Source organism: Cannabis sativa, chromosome 9 (genome assembly GCF_029168945.1).
Source record: "Cannabis sativa cultivar Pink pepper isolate KNU-18-1 chromosome 9, ASM2916894v1, whole genome shotgun sequence".
NCBI lineage: Eukaryota > Viridiplantae > Streptophyta > Magnoliopsida > Rosales > Cannabaceae > Cannabis > Cannabis sativa.
In genome coordinates, this window is record NC_083609.1 from 22951671 (window position 1) to 22973438 (window position 21768).

General features: G+C 35.1%; 2 protein-coding genes and 1 long non-coding RNA gene across 6 annotated transcripts; 2 read left to right on the plus strand and 1 right to left on the minus strand.

Moving 5' to 3' along the window:
* Positions 1 to 28: 28 nt before the first annotated feature.
* On the plus strand, positions 29 to 7393 carry LOC115722286 (transcription factor SRM1). Of its 4 annotated transcripts, XM_061104519.1 has the most exons (4): positions 164 to 363; positions 1075 to 1150; positions 2156 to 2898; positions 6446 to 7393. In XM_061104519.1, exons 3-4 carry the CDS (start codon positions 2516 to 2518, stop codon positions 6942 to 6944), a joined length of 882 nt encoding a protein of 293 aa, XP_060960502.1. In that variant the 5' UTR covers positions 164 to 363; positions 1075 to 1150; positions 2156 to 2515; the 3' UTR covers positions 6945 to 7393. The 4 variants fall into 4 exon arrangements, with proteins under 4 accessions (XP_030507315.1, XP_060960502.1, XP_060960503.1 ...); XM_030651455.2 differs by lacking the exon at positions 1075 to 1150 and having other exon boundaries at positions 29 to 363; XM_061104520.1 differs by lacking the exons at positions 164 to 363; positions 1075 to 1150 and adding an exon at positions 445 to 896.
* A 1722-nt stretch (positions 7394 to 9115) lies between these two features.
* LOC115723395 (uncharacterized) lies at positions 9116 to 14854 on the minus strand. Its single transcript, XM_061104522.1, has 5 exons — positions 14677 to 14854; positions 12475 to 13489; positions 11760 to 11863; positions 10280 to 10906; positions 9116 to 9967 (listed from the first exon to the last, which is right to left on the minus strand). Exons 2-4 carry the CDS (start codon positions 13330 to 13332, stop codon positions 10333 to 10335), a joined length of 1536 nt encoding a protein of 511 aa, XP_060960505.1. The 5' UTR covers positions 13333 to 13489; positions 14677 to 14854; the 3' UTR covers positions 9116 to 9967; positions 10280 to 10332.
* A 3309-nt stretch (positions 14855 to 18163) lies between these two features.
* Positions 18164 to 19361, plus strand: LOC133030938 (uncharacterized). The gene is made up of 3 exons (XR_009684477.1): positions 18164 to 18460; positions 18565 to 18622; positions 19082 to 19361. It is a non-coding gene; the product is annotated as an uncharacterized LOC133030938 (long non-coding RNA).
* Positions 19362 to 21768: the final 2407 nt, after the last annotated feature.

Consider the following 21768-nt stretch of genomic DNA (forward strand, 5'->3'; position numbering starts at 1 on the left):
ATTAGGGGAATTAAGGTGAAAATATACACATATTTTTTGTTTTTAAGGAAAAAAAAAAGAAAAAGAAAGAGAGAAGAAAATTGGATAAGGAGTATAAATGAAGTGAATAATTGGGGCTTATAATAATAATAATAACAATTATAATAATAATAAGAAGAATTATTATTATTATTATTTAAAAACTCTAAGATAAACAAGTGAAAGAATCAATTATCAATCTATGAATTTCTCTGGTCCGGGTGATAATTTCTACTAGTACAAAGACTATGAGAACTGAAGAATAAAGAGAAAGACAGCAACACAAAATGAAAAGGGCATGATTGCCTCAGTGCACAGCAGATGATATGATAGAGGGAAAAAAAGGTGATTGTTTCCGGATAAACCCATGTCACTTATTTATGTATTTATGTTATTCTGTTCGGGTGAATTTCGTTTCCTTTCCTCTGCAACTGAACATAGTTATCTCATATCCTGACATCTAATGCAAAATATGGGGTTTTGTTTGTTTGGATGGAAAGAAAATAAAGGAAAAGAAAAGAAAAGAAAAGAATTTGAAAGAGGGACTCAATTGTCTGTGCACGCCCACCATTAACTTTTTTTCTTTTTTCTATATTTTTGGTTGATGGTTTTATGTGTCAGATATTAATGGGGTTTTCTTTCAGATTCCAGTGTTTGGCAACTTGGGTTGAAGCCTTTTTCAATCCCAGCTGTCCGTTTTTTGTTGCAAGTAGTTGTTGGAGATGGGACCAATTTGACCCATCTCTGCACCTTCTTTGTGATATTTTCAGGATAACCCATCAACATCAGCCATAATTTCTATGTCTACCCTTTCTCAATTTTTATTTGTTTCTTTATTTTGGGTTTTTTCCTAATCCCAAATTTGTTTTCTCTTAAAGGTTTTTTTTTGCTATTATTTTCTTTATTTCTTTAGTTTTGTTTCACTTCTGAGTATCTCAATTTGTTCTTACTGATATTCTCAACTAATTTTCCTTTGATCTTTTGAGGTTTGCACTATTAATTTTAACTTGGCTGTTTGTGATTGAGTTTAAATCTTCTCTCTTCTACTTTTTATAGTGAGTATATATTTATATCTAGATAGATAGAGACAAATAAGAGAGTGGGGGGTGGAGTAAGATCTTGTTTACTCAAGGTTAGGATTTACTTAATCCCTTAATTCAATGTGTTAACATAAGAGTTTTGTAATAGGAAACTTACACTGATGATTGGCTAAACTGTCATAGTCTTGATAGGAATTTAGGTGAAAAAGCATTTCTTTTTTCCTTTTATCAATTTCGTGCCGCTTTTGATGGGTTTGTTCCAAAACAAGACATGAAAATTGGGGAATTACTAAACTAGGTCGTTGTTTTTTTTCACTTCATAGCTCAGGGGTATGAAAACCAACATGAATAGGCCTGGTGGGTATTTTTTTTTTCTCTTTAATTACTATGGCTGGATACCAAATAATCTTTTCTTTGTTTTACCTTCCTATTTAAGTTTTGTGTTTGGTTGGAAATGAAGTGAACTTATTTCAGTACGGATTTCATAATATGGCTGGGATATTAGATTTTTGCCCTAAATTTAGTGCTGCCATAAATGCTTTTAAGTTCCTGATTTTATTCAAATTGACACTAGCTAATCCTTTTCATTATATTACTTGATTATATTCATTACTCATGCTCTTTGTTTTACTTAGAAATTTAGTTTGTAACTGGCATGATTTTGCTTTTACCAGTTGAGAGCCTATGTATATGTCTACATGTATTGTATGTATGAAGAGACTGTAAATACTACAAATTGTGGTTGAAATGGAAAGAATTAATTTTTGTGGGCCTTCACGGTTAGAACTGTACTTATCAGTGAACCAGTAGATACTGATATTTTTTTTTTCTTTGCTTTTCTTTTTTAGAATAGTAATGGCAGTATTTGTTCTAATTATTGTTTTCATCTTTGTTTGATTTCTCAATGGTCTCTATCATCACATTTCACAATCTGAAACCCTAATTACCGTTCCACAGATTTTTACCCTCACCCAAAATTAATTTTCCTTTTATTCATTTTAAACTGTCATTTATTGCACCCATCCTTTTTATTTTTATGGTTTTCAGATATTTCTCATGGCCTAACAGAACTTTGTTGCCTTTTGGTTCATCTATAGGTCAGCAATTCACAAGAAGCCAAATTTTGAATTATGGAGCAAATCACCATTGAAACCTTCACATACTTTACCATGCTTTGTGTTTTTCATTGGAAGTGATCTCTGGTTAATCTACTCTGGCATCTTCTGGTTCTGGTTGTTTCCATTCAGTAAAATTCTGCCTCCCACAATTTAGCCAGCTATAAATTTTGTTCTCAACAATACCCAGTATTGGATTTATTTAGATCCAATTTCCTAGCACGATTTCAGACAACTCGAGGTTTTAGAATTGGGTTTAACATAAATTATTGAGCACTTGGGCAGAGTTTCCCTTTTCTTTCTGTGGGTACTACACCAGCTAGTGAATATAACTAAGGCTAGATGACTGTAGATGAAGGGGTTAGTACCTCCTCATGGACTCGAGAGCAGGATAAAGCATTTGAGAATTCCTTGGCAACTCATCCTGAGGATTGTCCAGATCGGTGGGAGAAGATAGCGGCTGATGTACCAGGGAAAACAGCAGAGGAAATTCAACATCACTATGAGCTCTTGGTTGAAGATGTTAACCAGATTGAATCTGGCTGTGTTCCTCTACCTTCCTACAATTCTTCTTCAGAGGGTTCATCGAGCCATGTTGGTGATGAAGGAGCTAGTAAGAAAGGGGGACATAGTGGGCAATATAACAGCGAATCTAACCATGGAAGTAAAGCTAGATCAGATCAGGAACGTCGTAAAGGGATTGCGTGGACAGAGGAAGAGCACAGGTAAATTTATTGTTCTAGATTCAAATATGTTATATGGCATGGTATCTAGAAAATTATGTAAAACTATTGAAAAAGTCATTTACTCTTTTTGAAGGATATGATTGTCTTTGTGTTCTTATTGCCTTATATAGAGTTTACACCAACTGTATCTTACTGGGTTAAAAGTTCCCCTTTTCTGGTTTAGGGTCATAAGTTTTTTCCCCCCCATACCACTAATTTATACTAAGTTGCTTTCTAGTTAAAGGAAGTACTATCTGGTGATAAGAGGTAGTTAAGTTTCAGTGCTTGCTTTTTATTACATCAGCTTCAACAGTCACATCTCAATAATTTAGTGTTTAGTCACTAAGCTCAAAGGTTATACAGTGAACTGCTGTGTGGTATTGTGTTTTGTGAAACAGTAATTGTTAGATAGCCTTTTGGATTTGTGATTTGAATCACATGCTAATAATTGTCTTGATGAAGGCTTAATGATAGGTAGTTAGGTTGCAGTGCTTGATGAAGGCTTAGATATCATAGAGCTCTTAAGTGCTTTTAATGACTAGCTAATAATTGTCTCTTTATCAGTGTTATCATCTTGGACTTTTGACCAAATAATATATACTTTCTACAGCATGGCAGTCAGACTACATAAATAGAATAGGAAACATTACAATTTACAAAGTTTATGAATCAAACAAGACCTTTCAAGTCTTTTTTACTTTCCCTTAGCTTTCATTACTCATTTAGTTATAACTGAACATTATACATCCAAACTTTACTGTTTAACTGTATATTGCTGTGGTGATGCTCTATCTCCCATTGCAGGGAACATGCCTCATTCTAAATTTTTTATATCAAAATGATTTGGAGAACAAATTTATTAAGTAGAAGTTATAGATGAGAGGCATAACATAACAAGTATTTGTTTTGAACTATAGAATCAATTCAATCAATAAGCGCAATACTTTGGCTGGCTGTCTTGTGAAATTCTGGGATTTCAGATTTTTTCTGTTCTTTCTAGTTATTTCCATTACCTCGTATATCTATTTCTTGTGTCATTAATTACGAAAAGTGGGGTCATTTGTTTAAATGTGCTAAACACAATTGAATGATTTTGTATCAATTTACATGATAGGTTCGGGAGTGTGAATGTGACATCATAATTTCGTTGTTCTTTTCCTCAGAGGGTGGAAATTATTTTATTAAAATACTTTTATTCCAATAAAGTGGATTCTTTACATTTTTGAATTTCACTACTGATAGATTGAGGTATTAATCAGACAGAAAAGAGACATTATGCTTTGAGAGTAAGAAAAGACATCTGCACCTGGATTTCGATAGAAAGTTAAGTAGCAAGTGTTACTGACCTAAATTTTTTGTTTGGATGTTTGATGTTTTTGTGGCTGATCCTTTAATTTTTAGCTTAGACACGAACAAACTTATATAGAAATGGCAAAAAGGGTCTAGAAGTGTAGGGATTTTAAGGAGAAGAAATGATAGAACATTGAGGCCATCAAAGCCCCCATTTACTTAACTGCACTTGGAAGTATGCATGTCGTTGTGGATTTCCTGGAAAAAAAATAGTCAAATCTATTTGAGCTGGTTTCTTGGACTGTAGCAATTTCTAGGCTATGTTTGGTATAAGAGAAGGTTGGTAAGGAGGAGGTATAGTAGCTTTTTTTTAATGTTGTTTCGTATTTGAAGTAGATATGAGATAGTTAATTGAAATAATGAGTGACTTTAGGGGCAATTTTTTTAGTACTCAAAATTTACACACTTGTGTAAAACAATTTTATGCCACCTATGTTTTTATGGTGGCCATCGCTGATATTTTTTGGCGGTTATAAACATGTCGCATTGCCGAGTATAATATTATTAAAAGTTGTGTCACAATCAATACTCTTTTAAATATTTATCTATTAACCAGTTTGAAGGGTAATTATGGTATTTGAAAACTTTTGTTTCGTTTGTTTCCCTCATCTTTCCAAAATGTTGATTGAGTTTTGTTGGCAATGGGGGTGCCTTTTTTTTGTTTCTATCTTTTCTTCAATGTATCTGTCCCTTCCTTCCAACCTCTATATCCACCAAAAAATCACTCATGCCAAACATAGCGTTAGGGTTTTAAGATTTGGTATTTAAGGAGTTTTGTTATTCAAACGTAGGATCTAAACTAAATAAATTATACCGAACCAATTCAATCCAATTACAAAAAGTTGAACAATCAATTGAATTGGACTGGATGTGAATAGTTGGATTTTTAATTGGATTGAATCAGTTATTAGATGATACTTTCAAAATCCAATTAAAAACCGATTTGATCCAATCTAATTACATATATTATATATTAAAAAAAATACTATATTTATTTATATATAATAAAACAATATTTAATTTTTACTTGTTTATTAATTTCTTATATATCTTATTACACCTGATTAAAAAAAATTAGGATAGTTTAGTTCTTATGTATTTCTTTTTGTAAATGTTTTTTAGTTAATATTAACAATTAAGTGTTGAATTGAAATCCAATTAAAAAATCGATACTAATTGGATTCGATTAGATTGGATCGGATTAGAGGAAAAATGTTGGATTTGATTGGATCCCCACCTCTAATTCAAGTTATCCTCTTTCCTTAAGCAAAACACTAGTTGTTTGTTTGTTTATTTATTTTTTTTCCTTTTCTTTTGGAATAGGTTTGAAGAAATAATAACAGTGGTTCTTTCAGGATTGTCTGGTTTCCTTTGTTTGGATAGTGTTATTCAAGCAAACAGCTAATAGTATAGGGAGTGGCTGGGGTTAGAAAGATGTTACATAATCAACTATTTTGACTAAGCACAATGTGTAGATAGCATGGTTGTAGATGCTCTAATATGATAACCATTTACATGTATGCTATGCTTATATGATAAATTATCACTTGTATGCTTTGCTCATATTCATTTTCTTTGTAAAAGCATCTAAATAAGAATGATGTTATTGTTTCTCCTAGTTTTATCAATGGATTTGTTGCATAGTTTTGAGCCTTGGCTGTTGTGAAAATTTTATGCGGGTTTTGTTTGCTCCATATCAAAGTTTAAGTGTATTGAGTGAACTTATAACTAGAGTTTGATAGATAAATCTCTAGCATAGCAATGTCTGTATATAATAGATGTAACAAGAAAAGAAAGAAGATAATAAGGTGTTTACTCAAGTATTGGATATGGATAAGATGGGAGTTGTCATTGTGGTAGGATATGCTTGGAATTCAAATAGACTGTATGTTAGTTGAATTTTTCTTTGTAATGTTTATATCATTTAGCTGCGACATAATTCTTCTACATATATGTTTGCTTGTTTCTCACTATTGCCTGTTTCATAACTTAGTTGATGTATTTCAAGAGATGGAACTACTTTGTGGATGGTTTCCTTTGAGAGTTTCGAATCGGTCAATATTGACACTGTAGAATGATGTTGTACAACAAGTGCTATATCAAAAACATTTAAAATATTTGAAACAAAACCAAACCAACGAGACATTCAATGCTTAAGTGTGACATTCTAATGATGTTTTCTCTACTTGACATACAGATTATTTCTGCTGGGTTTGGATAAATATGGGAAAGGGGATTGGCGTAGTATATCACGCAACTTTGTTGTCACGAGAACACCTACCCAAGTTGCAAGTCATGCACAGAAGTACTTCATACGTTTGAATTCTATGAACAAAGACAGGAGGCGATCTAGTATTCACGATATAACGAGTGTTGGCAGTGGCGAGATTGCTGGACCTCAAGGACCAATCACTGGTCAAGCGAATGGTTCTGCCGGAGGGCCCTCTGGAAAACCATCCAAGCAACCTGCTCAACCTCCACCTGGGCCCCCAGGGGTTGGAATGTATGGCGCACCATCTATTGGACAACCAATAGGGCCCCTTGTATCAGCAGTTGGCACCCCAGTAAATCTTCCTGCCCCTCCACAAATGGCGTATGGTGTTAGAGCACCTGTAGCCGGAACTGTAGTTCCTGGTGCTCCAATGAACATGGGTCCCATGCCATATCCAATGCCGCATACAACCGCTCATAGGTAACCTTGTTAAATTGCAAACTGTACAAAGGACAGACTTACTAGCTTGGGTCCTTCTTGGGACATAGCGAACATTCTCCTTTGAGCTTGAACATTTAGCTTATTTTCAAGCACAAGTTTAAATCCTGATGTTTCACTATCATTTGTCTATTCTTGTATCAAAATAAGCCACATGGGGAAGAAACCACAAGAATCTGTACAGGCAATTCTGAAAGAGGTGGCAATATTTATGGTCAAAGACAAATATTTTAGTTTTTTTTTTTCCTTTTTCATCTTATAGACATGAATAGGAAATTACTAGTCATGGTGGTAGTCAGTTCTGAAAAGTAGTATCATTGCAAAAGTTGTAAAGAACCGCCTTTTAGCTTGTTACTGGTAGCACATTCAAGTTAGTAGGTTTGATATTTTTTCTTTTCTTTAAAGTATTATTTATTCAACCTTTTCTTTCGATAATTTGTTTATGTTGTGAAAAGCCAAATTTTCGAGTCTATCAAGACCTGCAAGGGAGTCACAGGTACTTGAACTGACTGAACCTATAAATTGATTGTGTTCATGTTCCAAGTTTCTTAGACCTATGAATCAAGCTAAATCAGTTTATCAAGTTTTGGGTTGGCTTAGTTTGTAGGTCTCTAATTCAATCTCATTCGGGTTTGTGTGTATATGTGCATGTTAATTCCCTGGCAATCTTGATTGATGGCCATGCCTTTTATCCAAATATCTATAGGTTTTTCTCTGATTTTAAGTCTAGCAAAATGTGGTACTTTACTAAGGTAGGGGTGGGCACCCGATCCAATCCAACCTTTTTTTCCTCATCCGATCCAATCCAATTAGTAATTGGATTTAGAAAATCATCATCCGATCCAATCCAATTAGACCTCAAAATCCAATCCAATCCAATTACTAATTGGATTGGATCGGTTTTTTAATTGGATATCCAATTACACACCTAAATTTCAAAATTAGCTTAAAAATATAAAGAAAAATACATAAAAAAAAAACTAAGTATTAATTTTTATTTAAGTTTAATACTTCATAAATATACTATTCTTACAAGTGTATTGTAGCTAAAAATTTTAAATAAGTAAAACAATAACATTTCTAAGTAATAAAATAGAACAAAACATCATGAAAATAAATACACTAAACAATCAAGTGTTATAAATTAAACATACAAAAAAAATTTAATAAAAATATAATAAATATTTATTATATTTTTCAATATTTTTTATTATATAAATAATTTTTTAATATATATAAATGTAATTGGATTGGATCGGTTTTTAATTGGATTTTGAGATTGACATCCAATAACCGATCCAATCCAATTAAAATGTAACTTTTAGCATCCAATTGTAATTGGATATCCAACCTTTTTTAATTGGACTGGATTGGATCGGTTCAATTGGATTGAATTGGATGATGCCCACCTCTAATTGAAGAAGTATGACCATGTTGGGTTTCATGTCTAAAAAAAATGAGATTTTTTTATTCTTACATTTCAAAAGAGTAGTTTTACAAAAATTATATTGCAACTAACGGGTAATTTAAATCACAATCAAAATTTAACTCGTAAATTTAAAAGAAAAATATTAAAAAATAGTATGTAAGTAATTTTTCTAAAAAAAAATCATATTTGTTATGAAAAGTATAAATCATTTTAGTTTTATCAAATACATTACTTACGTGTTTAATACATGTTTACTAGTCTATTGTGATTCTAAATATATGGATAATCACAATTACAACTATTAGGTCACAATAATGAATTACACATAAGGAGTACACAAGGAGTGATGCCTTATCCAAGGCATTAACTAAGTAGATTGGATGTATTTCATCGCATCAAATTAGAATTGATAGATAGATAGATCAAATTTAATCAGTATCATAACGTTGCCTATTGGTTAAGTCAATTTTAATTTTGAATGATAATATTTTCGTTAGTTATATAACTTGAATCTTTTGACTTATTCATTACCACTTTACACTACGGACTAATCCATACAATCTTAAAGATCAGTAGTATAATTTCATGTAAGTATTTATCATCTTTATAGTTTCTACATGAAAAGTGAAATGATAAATTGATGGGCTAAAAAATAGAGTACTCATTTTTATAATTAAATTTACGAAAATATCATTTACGAGGAGCTTGCTGGGAGTTTGAGAATAAAATATCAATAAAGGGTACAATAATAATTTGTACCCAATAGATCATTTATAGAGGTTGGGTTACATTAATAGTTATAACAAATATCAATAAGGGGTAAAATAATAATTTGCACCCATCCATAGGAAGCCACTAAGGTTGAATAAAGGGTAAATGTACTACAACACACAAAAGGTTGCTAACAACTGAACATATAGGTAATATATAGAGTATATTAAAACCATAATTTCCTGAATGCACCACAGGAATAGGAGGAATTATCACAGGAATTTGTTGAAAAGGAGGAACTACTGGAGGCTCGAGTAAAGCGAGTATGGGAAGACCAGCAGTGCGAATTGGAGGATAGGTACGTTCAGAAGGAAGTCCTTGTTCTTGAAGATTTAAGACAGCGGACATTCATCTGTCTTATGAGTAATTCGTCCACAAAATTCACAGAATTCAGCAAGTCTTTCATATTTAAACTCCACCCATAAACTGGTTTGGAAATCCTCAAACTAAAGCCTCTTACCCCAAAGAAGCGGTTTGTATGCATCCAGAAGAACGCAAATGCGCAAAAAGCGAAAGCAAGTGGAATCATGATCTTTCAAAAAAGTTGCCATATAGTTTTCGAGCATGACGCCCATAACTTCAGAATTCCTACTGATTGGTAATTGATGGACCTGACCCGACCCCAGAAAGGAACGTGCCTAACATTAGCTGGATTGTAAATTCCCATGATGTATGGCTAATGTCATTCTGTAGGTCATCTGGAATCTGGATCCCTTTTCTTTCAGCTAGCAGCTCATTTTGTGTAGCCTCAGACTTGGATTAGGACTCCATGAACAAACTTTGATTCCTTTCCAAGCAAGTGCACATGCCTGGCAAACATAATAAAAACAAAACCTTTAGCCATTTCTCGTCAAGATTTAAGCTGAGTTGAAAGTTAAAAAGAGTAAAATGCTTTCTTAATATAAATACCAACAGTTTAAGAAAATCAAGTCAACAAGGTAATATGACAGAGAAGCATCCAAACCAAACGATACATTTTTAAATTTACTACTTAAATATTGCAAATTTAAGCTAATGGCTAAAAAAATATGCTTTTAAATTTCCATTCCACACACGAGGTCAGTCACTCATTATTTCATGAAACTACTTCAGTGTTCTTTTTTTTTTTTATCTCCACTTACTATCAGTGCTTGTAGCTTCTGTTAGTTGGATAATTCATCAATGTTGTAGAACTCTAATTTCCACTTTGTATTTCCGTCTCCTTCAATGCATTCACAACTGTCTCCATTTCCATACCGCGACTACCTTTCACCAAAACAACATCATCAGGATCAATCCACTTAAGAATTTCTAGTGCAAGAGTTTTTGCATCATGGGCAACTACAACATTTTTATGCTCAACCAAGTTCAGATTCTTGGCCGCAGTTAAGAGTCTCGTCCCAACAAGGCCAATTAAATCGATATGGGCATTGCAACAATGTTCGAGAATCATCTCGTGAAACTTTATCTCATTTGAGCCGAGTTCTAACATGTCTCCAAGTATGGCAACTCTTTTGCCCCTGCATTCAATGTCATTTAGTAAGTTAATGGCAGCTTTGGTGCTAGTAGGATTGGCATTGTATGCATCATTCACTATTGTGATGCCATTTTTAGCAACTTGAAGCTCTGATCTCATGTGAACTGGGCAAAACGTGGACAAGGAATGCCCGACTTGTGTCAGAGGAACCCCTAAATGAGTTGCCACTGCAGCTGCTGCACATGCATTGAGAGCCAGATGCAGACCTGGACTAGGAATCCGAAATTTGACCCTGAGCAATAAAGTTTCTTGGTTAAAACTAACTGTGAGATAAAATGATTTTGCAATGATATTAAACAGCTATAGAGTTTGACAATGCACCAATAATGCCAATAAAACAGCTAACGATACAAGATAGCCAAATTTCTTAATGGTATGAAATAGCCAAAAGGTGAGATGGAAAGTTATCAACTTAGCCTCCCACAAATAATGTGTCCAGCGTGAACTTCTTTTCTAGAAACTAAAATAAAGTTCTTAATGTCTTACCATACTTAAAATTTAAAAATAATTGTTTAAATAAATCTCCTGTCAAGCTTAGAGAATGAATATGGATAGGTTGCAGTGCTGTAAAATTTAAGTAAGAGGACTTGCTGTAACTCATGCCAATAAGAGAAAACAGCATAACTGAAAACAAGAAAAGAGAAGCTACATGAAAAATTAGCTTCCAGGGATCGTCAAATAATTCTGAACAAATATTCATGTACATTTTTAAGGTTACAAATGAGTGTTTCATGTTTATTTATTTTTGGTTGCCTGAAAGGTTTAGAGTTATGACAGTAAAACTTCAAAATGACATTCCATGTTATCCAATTAGTTTAACAATCTACATAAAAACTCTTGAACAAACTGCAAAATCATAATTTAAAAGATCCATAGTGAAAGAAAAAAAAGTTCGATGCCTAGAGAGCATTTTCCACTAGCAGAATTTAACTTCAAATAAGCATGCAGATCTAAAAGAAACAGACAAGTTATAAACAATATTTTCTAAATAAATTGAGCAGAATGGACATATATTCCAGTATTCTTTACTCTCAATTTTGACGACACTGACTAATTCAGACTAAAAATGCATTCAAAGAGCATACCTCTTTCCATTTTTCTCTAGCACAACTTGAACAGCACGGCCTCCATCCGTACTTTCTGCCACCACCAACCGGACATCACATCCAGTATTCCGCCCAAAGAGCACCTAATAATGTGCCACAGTACTTAACCAGTGAATATCCCAGCCTACAGCTTTGAAATTTAATGTACAACAGAAAATGAAAACTAGCGTACTAAATTTTAAGAGCAGTTCGAAAAAGTAAACAGTAAATTTTATTTTAGAATAACTCTTCAACATTATTAGATTAGTTAATTGAGCTATTTCTTTTTTTTGTATAATTAGTTGAGCTAGTTAGAAATCTGTTAAGTGGTTGGTTAGCTTAGTGAGTCAGCTGCAAGTGGTTAATGTTTCTTGTTTGTAACACAAAGCTATATATAGCTACGGCTTGTACAGATACAATTCATTCAGCAAGAAAAACATTCTTTCAGCTTTATCCCTTCTTGAATCATTTTTCTATTAACTTTTGGCAATAGAATTTTCAGTAGTAATAAATGAATGGTTTTTTTTTTTTCTCATAAACATTATCAGAACATGCCAAATCTTATATATAATTATAACCAAATTGCGGTAGACAACAATACAGATTCCACACAAAAGCCAAACCAATTGAAAAATTCCGATAAAAGAACAAAACAAATAACATCAAATAATTCTAAACAAAAAATAAAAACTTGGATTATAAAAATCAAGGTCACCTTTTTAACCCCACATGGTAGTGGGAGGCTCATAACTAAGGGATCATCAGCATTAAGAACACACACATCTCCTGGCTTAGCCTCCACCAAAATCTCTCCTTTGGCCATTGCTATCTCCTCCAAGCTCCCAAAGTTCACCAAATGCGAATTTCCAACATTCAGAATGACCCTTACACTTGGCCTGGCCATCCTTGCCAACTCCAATATCTCTCCCTTTGAATCCATTCCCATTTCCAAAACCACGAGCCCAGCATTCCCCGGAATCCCAATCAGTGACAGGGCAACTCCAATCTCATTATTCCAATTCCCAAAGTTCTCATAAACCTTCTTCTCACAACCTCCAAGAGCCAAAGCTATCATAGACTTTGTAGTAGTCTTTCCCGTACTCCCAGTCACTCCTACCACTTCACCACTGAACCTACTCCTCGCATAACTTCCCATCCTCATCAACGAAACTAAGGAATCGCCATCTGTACTCACAAAGCCTTTGTTCCAATTCTCAGAAACCCGATTCCCGATTACCCCAATACAGCCTTTTTCAGACAGTTTCGGGGTAATGAAATCGTGGGCGTCGAACGTTTCGCCGGAAATGGCGAAGAACCACTGGTTGGGCACGAGAGTTCTTGTGTCCGTGGAAATGGTTCCGGGAGGACCACATTGCACAATTCTGCCATTGACGGCTTGGGCTATCTCCGTGGCAGTCCATATAGGAGGAAGAAGAAGAAGAATGGGTTTTGCTTCTTCACCCGAGGAACGAGAATGGAGACTGATGGAGCTGAGTAATGGTGGTTTAGGACGGCGCGTTGTTTTTATGAATGAGGGCGCGTGAGAAAATAAAGGGTTTAGGATTGAATACATGGCGAGTCCAGGGAAGACTGTGACGATTCTGTAAACAGTGCCAGTATTGATTGTTGCGCCATTGTGGGTTGTGACTGTGAGGGTGGTGGTTAGTTAGAACTGTACGTTCTTAGACACACCATAGCACCAGTACTGGTGGCACGAGCACGAAACTAGGCTTGGTGTCACGGGCTCACCTTTTCAGGCAGCGGAACACCCGTGCGGCACCTTGACTTCTCTAAGCCAAGGTCAGCCTTCCAACCATCCGAGTAACAATGGGCTCATTTTCCACGCGACCGTGGGCCTCGGGCACACTCCCGTCTCTCGAACAACTCCCGCCGAGTCATGCTCGCAAGCATCCATGAGTGCATTCATGTACCGAGACTCTCTAGTCAAGATACTCGCACTGTCCATAGATTCCCACCATGGTCAGACAAATCCTAACACTGACGCTCACCTTGTCACTCGTGACCAAGGTAGCATGTGTGGCGAGATGCCATCACCAAGCCAACGTGCCAACGCCTCTATCATGCCCCATTCGATACTGTCCGAATATTCTCCCTCGTCGCCCAAGGACTCCCATACGTCCATGGACCAATCCTCAAGGCGCCATACCTCCACGCATGTTGGCAGGCCCTCAAGACAAGCCACCAAACCAGTTGCATACATTAGACCTTTGCCCCTTTCCAACATGGTGCATCCGTCCCATGCGCGTATGCAAACTAGTCCACGAATGACTACCCGTGTCATCTCGTGTTGAGACTCGTGGCCTAGGCGCACCACGATGTCTCTTGGAGGATCTAGGCCACGTCTCGTGCAAGCGGCATACCGGCAAGCCAAGGGAAACGTACCATTGAACCTCTGGCGGCATTCTTCGACGCACTACCGGGTCGGCCCGATAATGTCCATGAGTACTCCAACTCATGGAGACATATGAGTCCCCTCGTGGTCCTCATATGCCCGCCCTACTAGTCCCCACTGGCTAGTAGTAGCTCACTTAGCACCAAGGTGCAAGGGGTGGTGGAGAGCTGACACCAGAGTACCCCCTTAAAGAGCATTCTGAGCTTTTAGCCTTCTACCAGGAACATAGATGATTTTTGCTCTGTAGACATATGGGAAGCACCATATACCAAATCACCTAGTTTCGCCAAACCGATTGCACCATTCTATTTGTAGACCCAAATAAATGGCGAATACCAAGTCCCGTCCCGATCCGGACAATATTGAAGATATTTACGAAAATGCCACTGCATACAAACTAAGCATCAGCATGCCACCTGCATGCACCACAACATGCGCCACCACTTGGCCAACTTGTGGGCATCACTTAGCTTGTAACGTGCCATCATAGACTGCACGTAACACTTGGCCCACCCCACACCAAGAAATATTGGCTTGAATAGGACACAATAAAATTGGGGTGTTCATATGAAATAGTCGATTCAATTTAATCAGTATGATTCAATTTAATTCAATCAGTAAAGTGTAAATATTTGAACTTGTACGAACTGAATTGAATTAGAAAATTCAAAATTCACACGTGTGATATATAAAAGTAAATGATCTAATTCAATTCACACAAATTTATAAAAAAAAATAAAAAATTATATATACAATTAACATTTTAATAGAAAAAAAAATAATAATTTAAAAATCTAATACATATAATAAAACTAAAACATATTGCGCTTTTCGAGCCGTTTAAATTTTTTTACCCATGATATTAATAAAAATTCAATAATAATAACTAATATTTTTTTTTTAAGGAAAACGTGCATATATATTAACAATTAGATGTCATGTCATTACAAAAAAGTTCCTTAAGCATGGTCGCTATGTCCAGGCAATCATATTAGTTGCGGGTAAATGTCCACCTAGCCACATTATAAGTCATAAAGTTACAAAACCTTACGTTTAGAGTAGTTATCAATCTCCCACCTAGATTCAATACCATTAAGAGAATTGATCACTATCCTAGAATCACTTTCTACAATAACAAAATTCACCTCTTGTTCTTAGCAATTTCAAGAGCCAAACAACAAGCTGCGACTTCATCACGAAAAGCGTCAGAAAACTACAAATTGGCTGTAGTCACCCTAACCAATCCACCATGATCTCGAGCAACCACCGCTAGGCAAGAGCTCTCCAAACCAACTTTGACATCACAGTTCAGCTTAATCCACTTGAGAGGAGGAAGATTCCAAGTTACAATTGGGGAGAAAGAGATGTGGGTAACATAGAATTCTTATAATCTGCATAACAAAAAGTAACAGAGTCAATTAATTCTACAATGCTCTCCACTCTGTTGTTATGGAATTTTTCATTCATTGCTTTCCAAATTGCATCTACAACTGTTGATGCATAAAGGAAAACCTCATCCGTATTGATTCCTTTACGATTTAGGCTCCAGATAAACTTGACCCAATCCCACACTCGAGTACCTGAGTCAGAAAAGAAAGATACCCCCAAGGGGAGGACCTCCAAAGATGGAAAGCCAAATTACAGCTAAGAAAGAGTTGTTCCATCGACTCATCCTCGACCCCACAAAACAGACAGCTTGTATCCTCAACCGGGAATCTTTTATTCAGGATAGACCGAATAGGGAGAGCATTCGAAAGGATACACCACCAAAGGATCTTGTGACGCTCCAGAGTTTTACTATTCCAAATTTTGTTCCACATGGCAGGGGTAACATAACATAATGGAGCATGAGCCAGAGCTTAGATTAGATAGGCAGATTTGGTGGAGAATTGGCCATTACTCTCCTTTATCCATATCCAATAGTAATTTCCTTGCTCTGAGGGCCTGCCCCCTTTTAAGACAACAGAGACAGTTTCTTTATCAAATAGGCATTTCAATTTCCAAGTATCCTTGTCGCCGTTTTCCATAAGGAGGTCGACTACTTTAGTAGTATTGGGATGCGTCCTACCAACAACTTTAGGCATGAAGTTTTTCCCATGGGTAACCCAAGGCACTTCCCAAATATTGGTGTCCTTACCATTCTTAATCACTTTACAAGCCCCTTTCAATAGAGTAGTTTTAGCTTTGACCACATTTTTCCAAAACTAGGAATCCGACTCCTTATACTGACAATGGCCTCCAAAATCTAACAACAAAGCTATTGGCTTTTGATTAGTAAATTCCATCCCCATTTAGCTAAGAAGGTTTGATTCATCTCTTTCGTTTCTGAAGCCCAGCCCTCCTCGAGCTTTCGGATGGTACAATTTGTCCCAGGCCTTGAGATGAATCTCGTGTTTACCTTTATTGAATCCCCATTAGAAATCATGAACTATTCCATCAATTTTAGTCGCAAGCTGGTTTGAGAGTTTAGTAGTTTGCATGGAGTACACTGGCATAGCCAGCCCCACCGATTTGATAAGGGTGGCTCACCCAACTTTAGAGAGTTATCGCTTTCCACCCTTGCAACTTTTTAGAAAGCTTGTCCAGGATCAAATTAAAATCAACATCTTTCCGTCTAGTACGGAACAAAGGAAGACCCAGGTACATCACATTACTTTTCAGAACACTAATTCCAATGGCCTCTCTAATTCCCCTTTTGACCCCATTAGTCGTGTTCTTATTGAAAAAAATGTAGGTTTTGACCTTGTTAACTTGTTGACCGAACCAAGAACAAAACTTTTCCAAACGGAGCCAGAAGGCTTTGGCTTCCTCAATGTTGGCTCTCCCCAACAGAATGAGATCATCAGCGAAGAAAATGTGGGAAAGAACCGGTCCGCCCGACTCAGCTTGATCCCTTTTATCCTACCCTTCCTCAAGGCCCCCTCAAAAAGTCTTGATAATATTTCCATGGCCCAGATAAAGAGGTAAGGGGAAAGCGAGTCTCCCTGAAAAATACCACAAGACGGGACTAACTTACCAACCTGACCTCTGTTCAAGCAGACATTCAGAGTAGTGGTTGAGATACACTGAGAGATCCACTTTTGAAAAGTTTCTGGGGCACCAAAAGACATGAGCACTTCATCAATAAATTGCCAGTTTAACTTGTCGTAGGCTTTAACAAGATCAATTTGTTAGTTTTTATGCCCTAAATAAAACTCCATTTCAATGTAATCTATTTTATTCAACATCAATAAAGAAACAGAAGTATTTTTCATTCATTTGTGTATGTTTTGGTTCACTTTATCAATTGCTTGTCTATTTGATTTATAAATTCATCTTAAACCCTTTTCACATACTTGATCCTGTTTATTGTGTTGTCATCACATTGGAAAGTAAACATGACTATGTGAATAAAGTTTCCTAGATTTATCAGACACAGGGTTTTACTGATATGATAATCTACAACAAGAGTTTACTTGCAGTTGGAGAAATGCTATGTTCTTTCCAGAACAATTGTTAAAGTAAAGCTCAGGTTGGATGCATGGAGTATGCATCGGAAGGGACCGATATTGAACTTTGACTTAGATCTAATTAAACTTACCGTAAAATCTATTCAAGTCAATATCGCCAAGTTGATCCTAGATCAAATGTTCTTAATCCTGTTATGATTAGGCTCAATCTTGAAAGGCTATTTGTGTTCTTTGATTTGTTAGTTAAGCCTACTTTTAGGTCAGGGTGATATGTACATTTTGGGAACACGGTAGTAGGGCTGAGCATTTAGCCCGTTGGGCCGACCAAACCGGCCGACCCAACCCAATTTTGGGCCGAAACAGCCCCTTTAAATTTGGGCCGAATAGCCATTGGTTTGAAAAATGTCAACCCGTTCAGTTTTGGGTCGGAAATGGTTTGGGCAGTTTATGGGCCAATGAACCCAACCCAACCCGAATTTTTGAAAAAAAAAAATCAGTATTAATTTTATGGGCTTTAAGACAATTTGAATTGGGCTTTTACTTTTCTCACATATATATTTATATATATTATCTAACCCTAACCCTAAAAACATAACACAACATAAATACATTCCCCTCATCACCATCCGCCTCCTACTTTCTCTTTCTCTCAACTCACTGCTCTCTCTCTCTCTCTCTCTCTCTCTCTCTCTCTCTCTCTCTCTCTCTCACACACACACACACACACACACACACACACACACACACACAAAGAGAATGTTTGGATCCGCCTCCTTCTCCGATGCACGCACACGGCACAGATAGGAGTCCACTCTCCTCCCATTGCGTTCTCGCCGGAGGTAACTTTTTCTTTTCATCTTTTTTTTGCTCAATGAAATTATTTCTCTCTTCAAATTTCTAATCTCAATACCTTTAGTCTCACTCTTTTTTTATTTTCTGAAAGTGTTTAAGCAAGGGTTGTCGCACACCACGCTACTTTGGCTCTCACTTTTCATTGTCAGGTTATTTCTTGACTCTTCATATCATTTTTTTTTCTAATATTAGTGATGAATATTTAGTAATACTAATTTTTTATTTTCTGAATATGTAGTAATGATTTTTTTTGTGAGTATTTTTTAATTTATGTTGCAATAATTCAATAATAACGATTTTTTATTGATTTTTGTATGTTTCATTCTATTTTTATTTTTGCTAGTTTCAATAATGGTTATTTTATTTGAGTGATAAATAAAACAGTAGTGTATGTTATGATTTTTGGTGTCTCTTTGATCTATGTGAATGTTTAGTTGTTAGTTTTGTTTTTAGATGATTAGTAGTTTATTTAGATTGCTAAGTTGTTGATTTTTTTTAATAATTACTTTTCCTTTTATAATAATTCATTTATAAATTAACAATGTTCTTTATTTTATTATACTAATTTAATATAAATAATTTGAGTAGCTTTATTTTTTGAATGATAGGTAACACACCAAAGGTCAAAGCATCACCAAAGGAGAAGATTATTGACATTATTAATTGATGTATTTTTTTTAAGTTGATAATATTTTGGAAAATTTAATTAACTTTAGTCCTTATTTTGATTTGGATGACTGTAATAATTGATTTTTAACCTTTGAACTTTTGATGAACTATTGAATTTTACATTTAATCATGGAAATTTAGCTCAAAATTTTAAGTTTTAATTATAAAAAATTAAGGGTTTTAACCCAACCCAACCCAACCCAAACCGATTAAAAATGGGTTGGGTTGGTTTGTAAATAAATCTTAATATGAATGGGTTAGAATTTAATAGGCCGATCTCATTGGGTTGGCCCACTAAAATACCTTCAACCCGGCCAACCCAACCCATGCACAGCCCTACCCGGTAGTGCAATTGAGTGGGAGCGCTAACATAAACATGGAATCTATAGCTTCTATCTGGCAAATAGTAAGCAAAGGATGATCTCCTTCGAGCTTGACCAAACGAACATAAATGGTGGAGTACTCATTTCACATAAGCTGAAATATCATTTATACGGGGTCAAGTGTTTTAAGGATAAAATACATAGTAGGGTGTAACGATAATCTAATCCCTTTACAGTGTAGATCATTCATATAGAGGATCATTGATCACATTAGGATTATAACAATGGATAACTAATGATGCGTCTATATGGTGGAACATATAGAGCATACTATATACTGAGAGTACAATTCTAAGTTCTATGCGTGGATTCAACGAAGAATTAATAAGTTAGTGAATTTTAGTGCTAAATTCTTGATCTACTTATTGGAAGCTCGGTTATATAGACCCATGGTCCCCGCACTAGTTGAGATAATATTATTTGTAAGACTCATGTAATTGGTTTTGATTAATCAATTATAATTCTCAAATTAGACTATGTCTATTTGTGAAATTTTCACTAAGTAAGGGCGAAATTGTAAAGAAAGAGTTGTTAGTGGCATATTTGTTAATTATGATACTTTGTATGGTTCAATTAATAAATATGATAAATGACAATATTATTTAATAATTATTTATAGTTTTTAAATAGTTAGAATTGGCACTTAAATGGTTGAATTAGAAAATTGGCGTTTTTGAGAAAATCAGATATAAAAGTGTTAAAATTGCAAAATTGCAAAAAGCAAGGCCCAAACCCAATAAGCCATGGCCGGCCACTTTTGTAGGCAATTTAAACTGATATTTTCATTATTTTAATGCCAAATAATTCAAACCTAACCCTAGTGGAATGCTATAAATAGGTAGTGAAGGCTTCAGGAAAATTACACTTCTGATTCAGAAAAACCTAGGCCTTCTCTCTCTACCTTGGCCGCCACCCTCTCTCTCTCTTCTTCCTTGATAATTTCGAAACACCTTAGTGATTAGAGTAGTGCCCACACACAGCAAGCAATACCTCAATCACAGTGAGGAAGATCGTGAAGAAAGATCATCAGCAAAGGAGTTTCTGCATCAAAGATTCAGAGAAAGAGATCTAGGTTCAGATCTTGATAGTACTCTGCTACAGAAAGGATACAAGGGTTAGAGATCTGAACGGAAGGAGTCATTTAATTCCGTTGCACCCAATGTAAGGTTTCTTAAACTTTATATGTGTTTATTTCATCGTTTTAGAAAGTTCATATTTAGGGTGTTAATAAACATACTTGTGAGTAGATCTAAGATCCTCGTAAAATAATTTCTAACAACTGGCCTCAGAGCCATGGTAATTGATTTGCTTGCAAGAAATTTGGACTTTAAAACGATTGTTTGATGTTTTTGGATGGTATCATGTTGTATTGAGTGTTATTTGATGATTGATTGATGTTTGTGAATTTTCGTGAAAAATAATTGAATATCTGTTTCTGGAATTATTTTTATTGGATAGTATGAAAAAAATTAAGCAAGTTAGTGCATGTTTGGGATCATAACTAAAAAACTGTTTTTTGTTTTTAAAAACAGAAAATTGATTTTTAAAACAATTTGGCTTGTTTGGCCTTGTTTTGGAAAACAATTTTCAGAAAACAAAGTTACAAAAAACAGAATTTTGAAAACAACAAAATGTTGTTTTTTGTTTTAAAAACCAATTCACTTTTGGTCAATATTGTTTTCAAAAATCACTAACCAAACATGACTTGTTTTTAAAAACTTCAAAAATTATTTTTTGTTATCATTTTTAAAAACAATTTTTTGAAAACAAAAAACAGAAAACAATACCAAACATGCTCTTACTTTTTTACAGAACTCAATTTCGATTTAATTTGAATTAGTTATGATTTTTTGAAGTTTTGAAAAAATCGGGGTTGAGCTGACACCCACATGCGCGCGCAGAAATCATGCGTGACACGCATTTTGCCGAGCAAACTCAGCCCATCACCCAGCACACGCGCGCGGACGGGTATGCACTGCATCCCGTCCATACAACTTGCTTTTTTCGTTTTTCTTCGTTTTTTCATGCTTTTTCATGGAATTAACTTCCGATTTTTTGTGTAGTTCTGTATTTATACTATTACTATTCCTAATTCAACTCTAATTTTCATAATGAATTAATTTAATATTTTTTAAATTTAATTCATGATATTAGTGTAATTTGAATTTAAAAATAGTTAGTATCTATCTTTTTTGCTTAATTATATATCTTATTTTTAAATTTGATTATATCTTATCTTATTT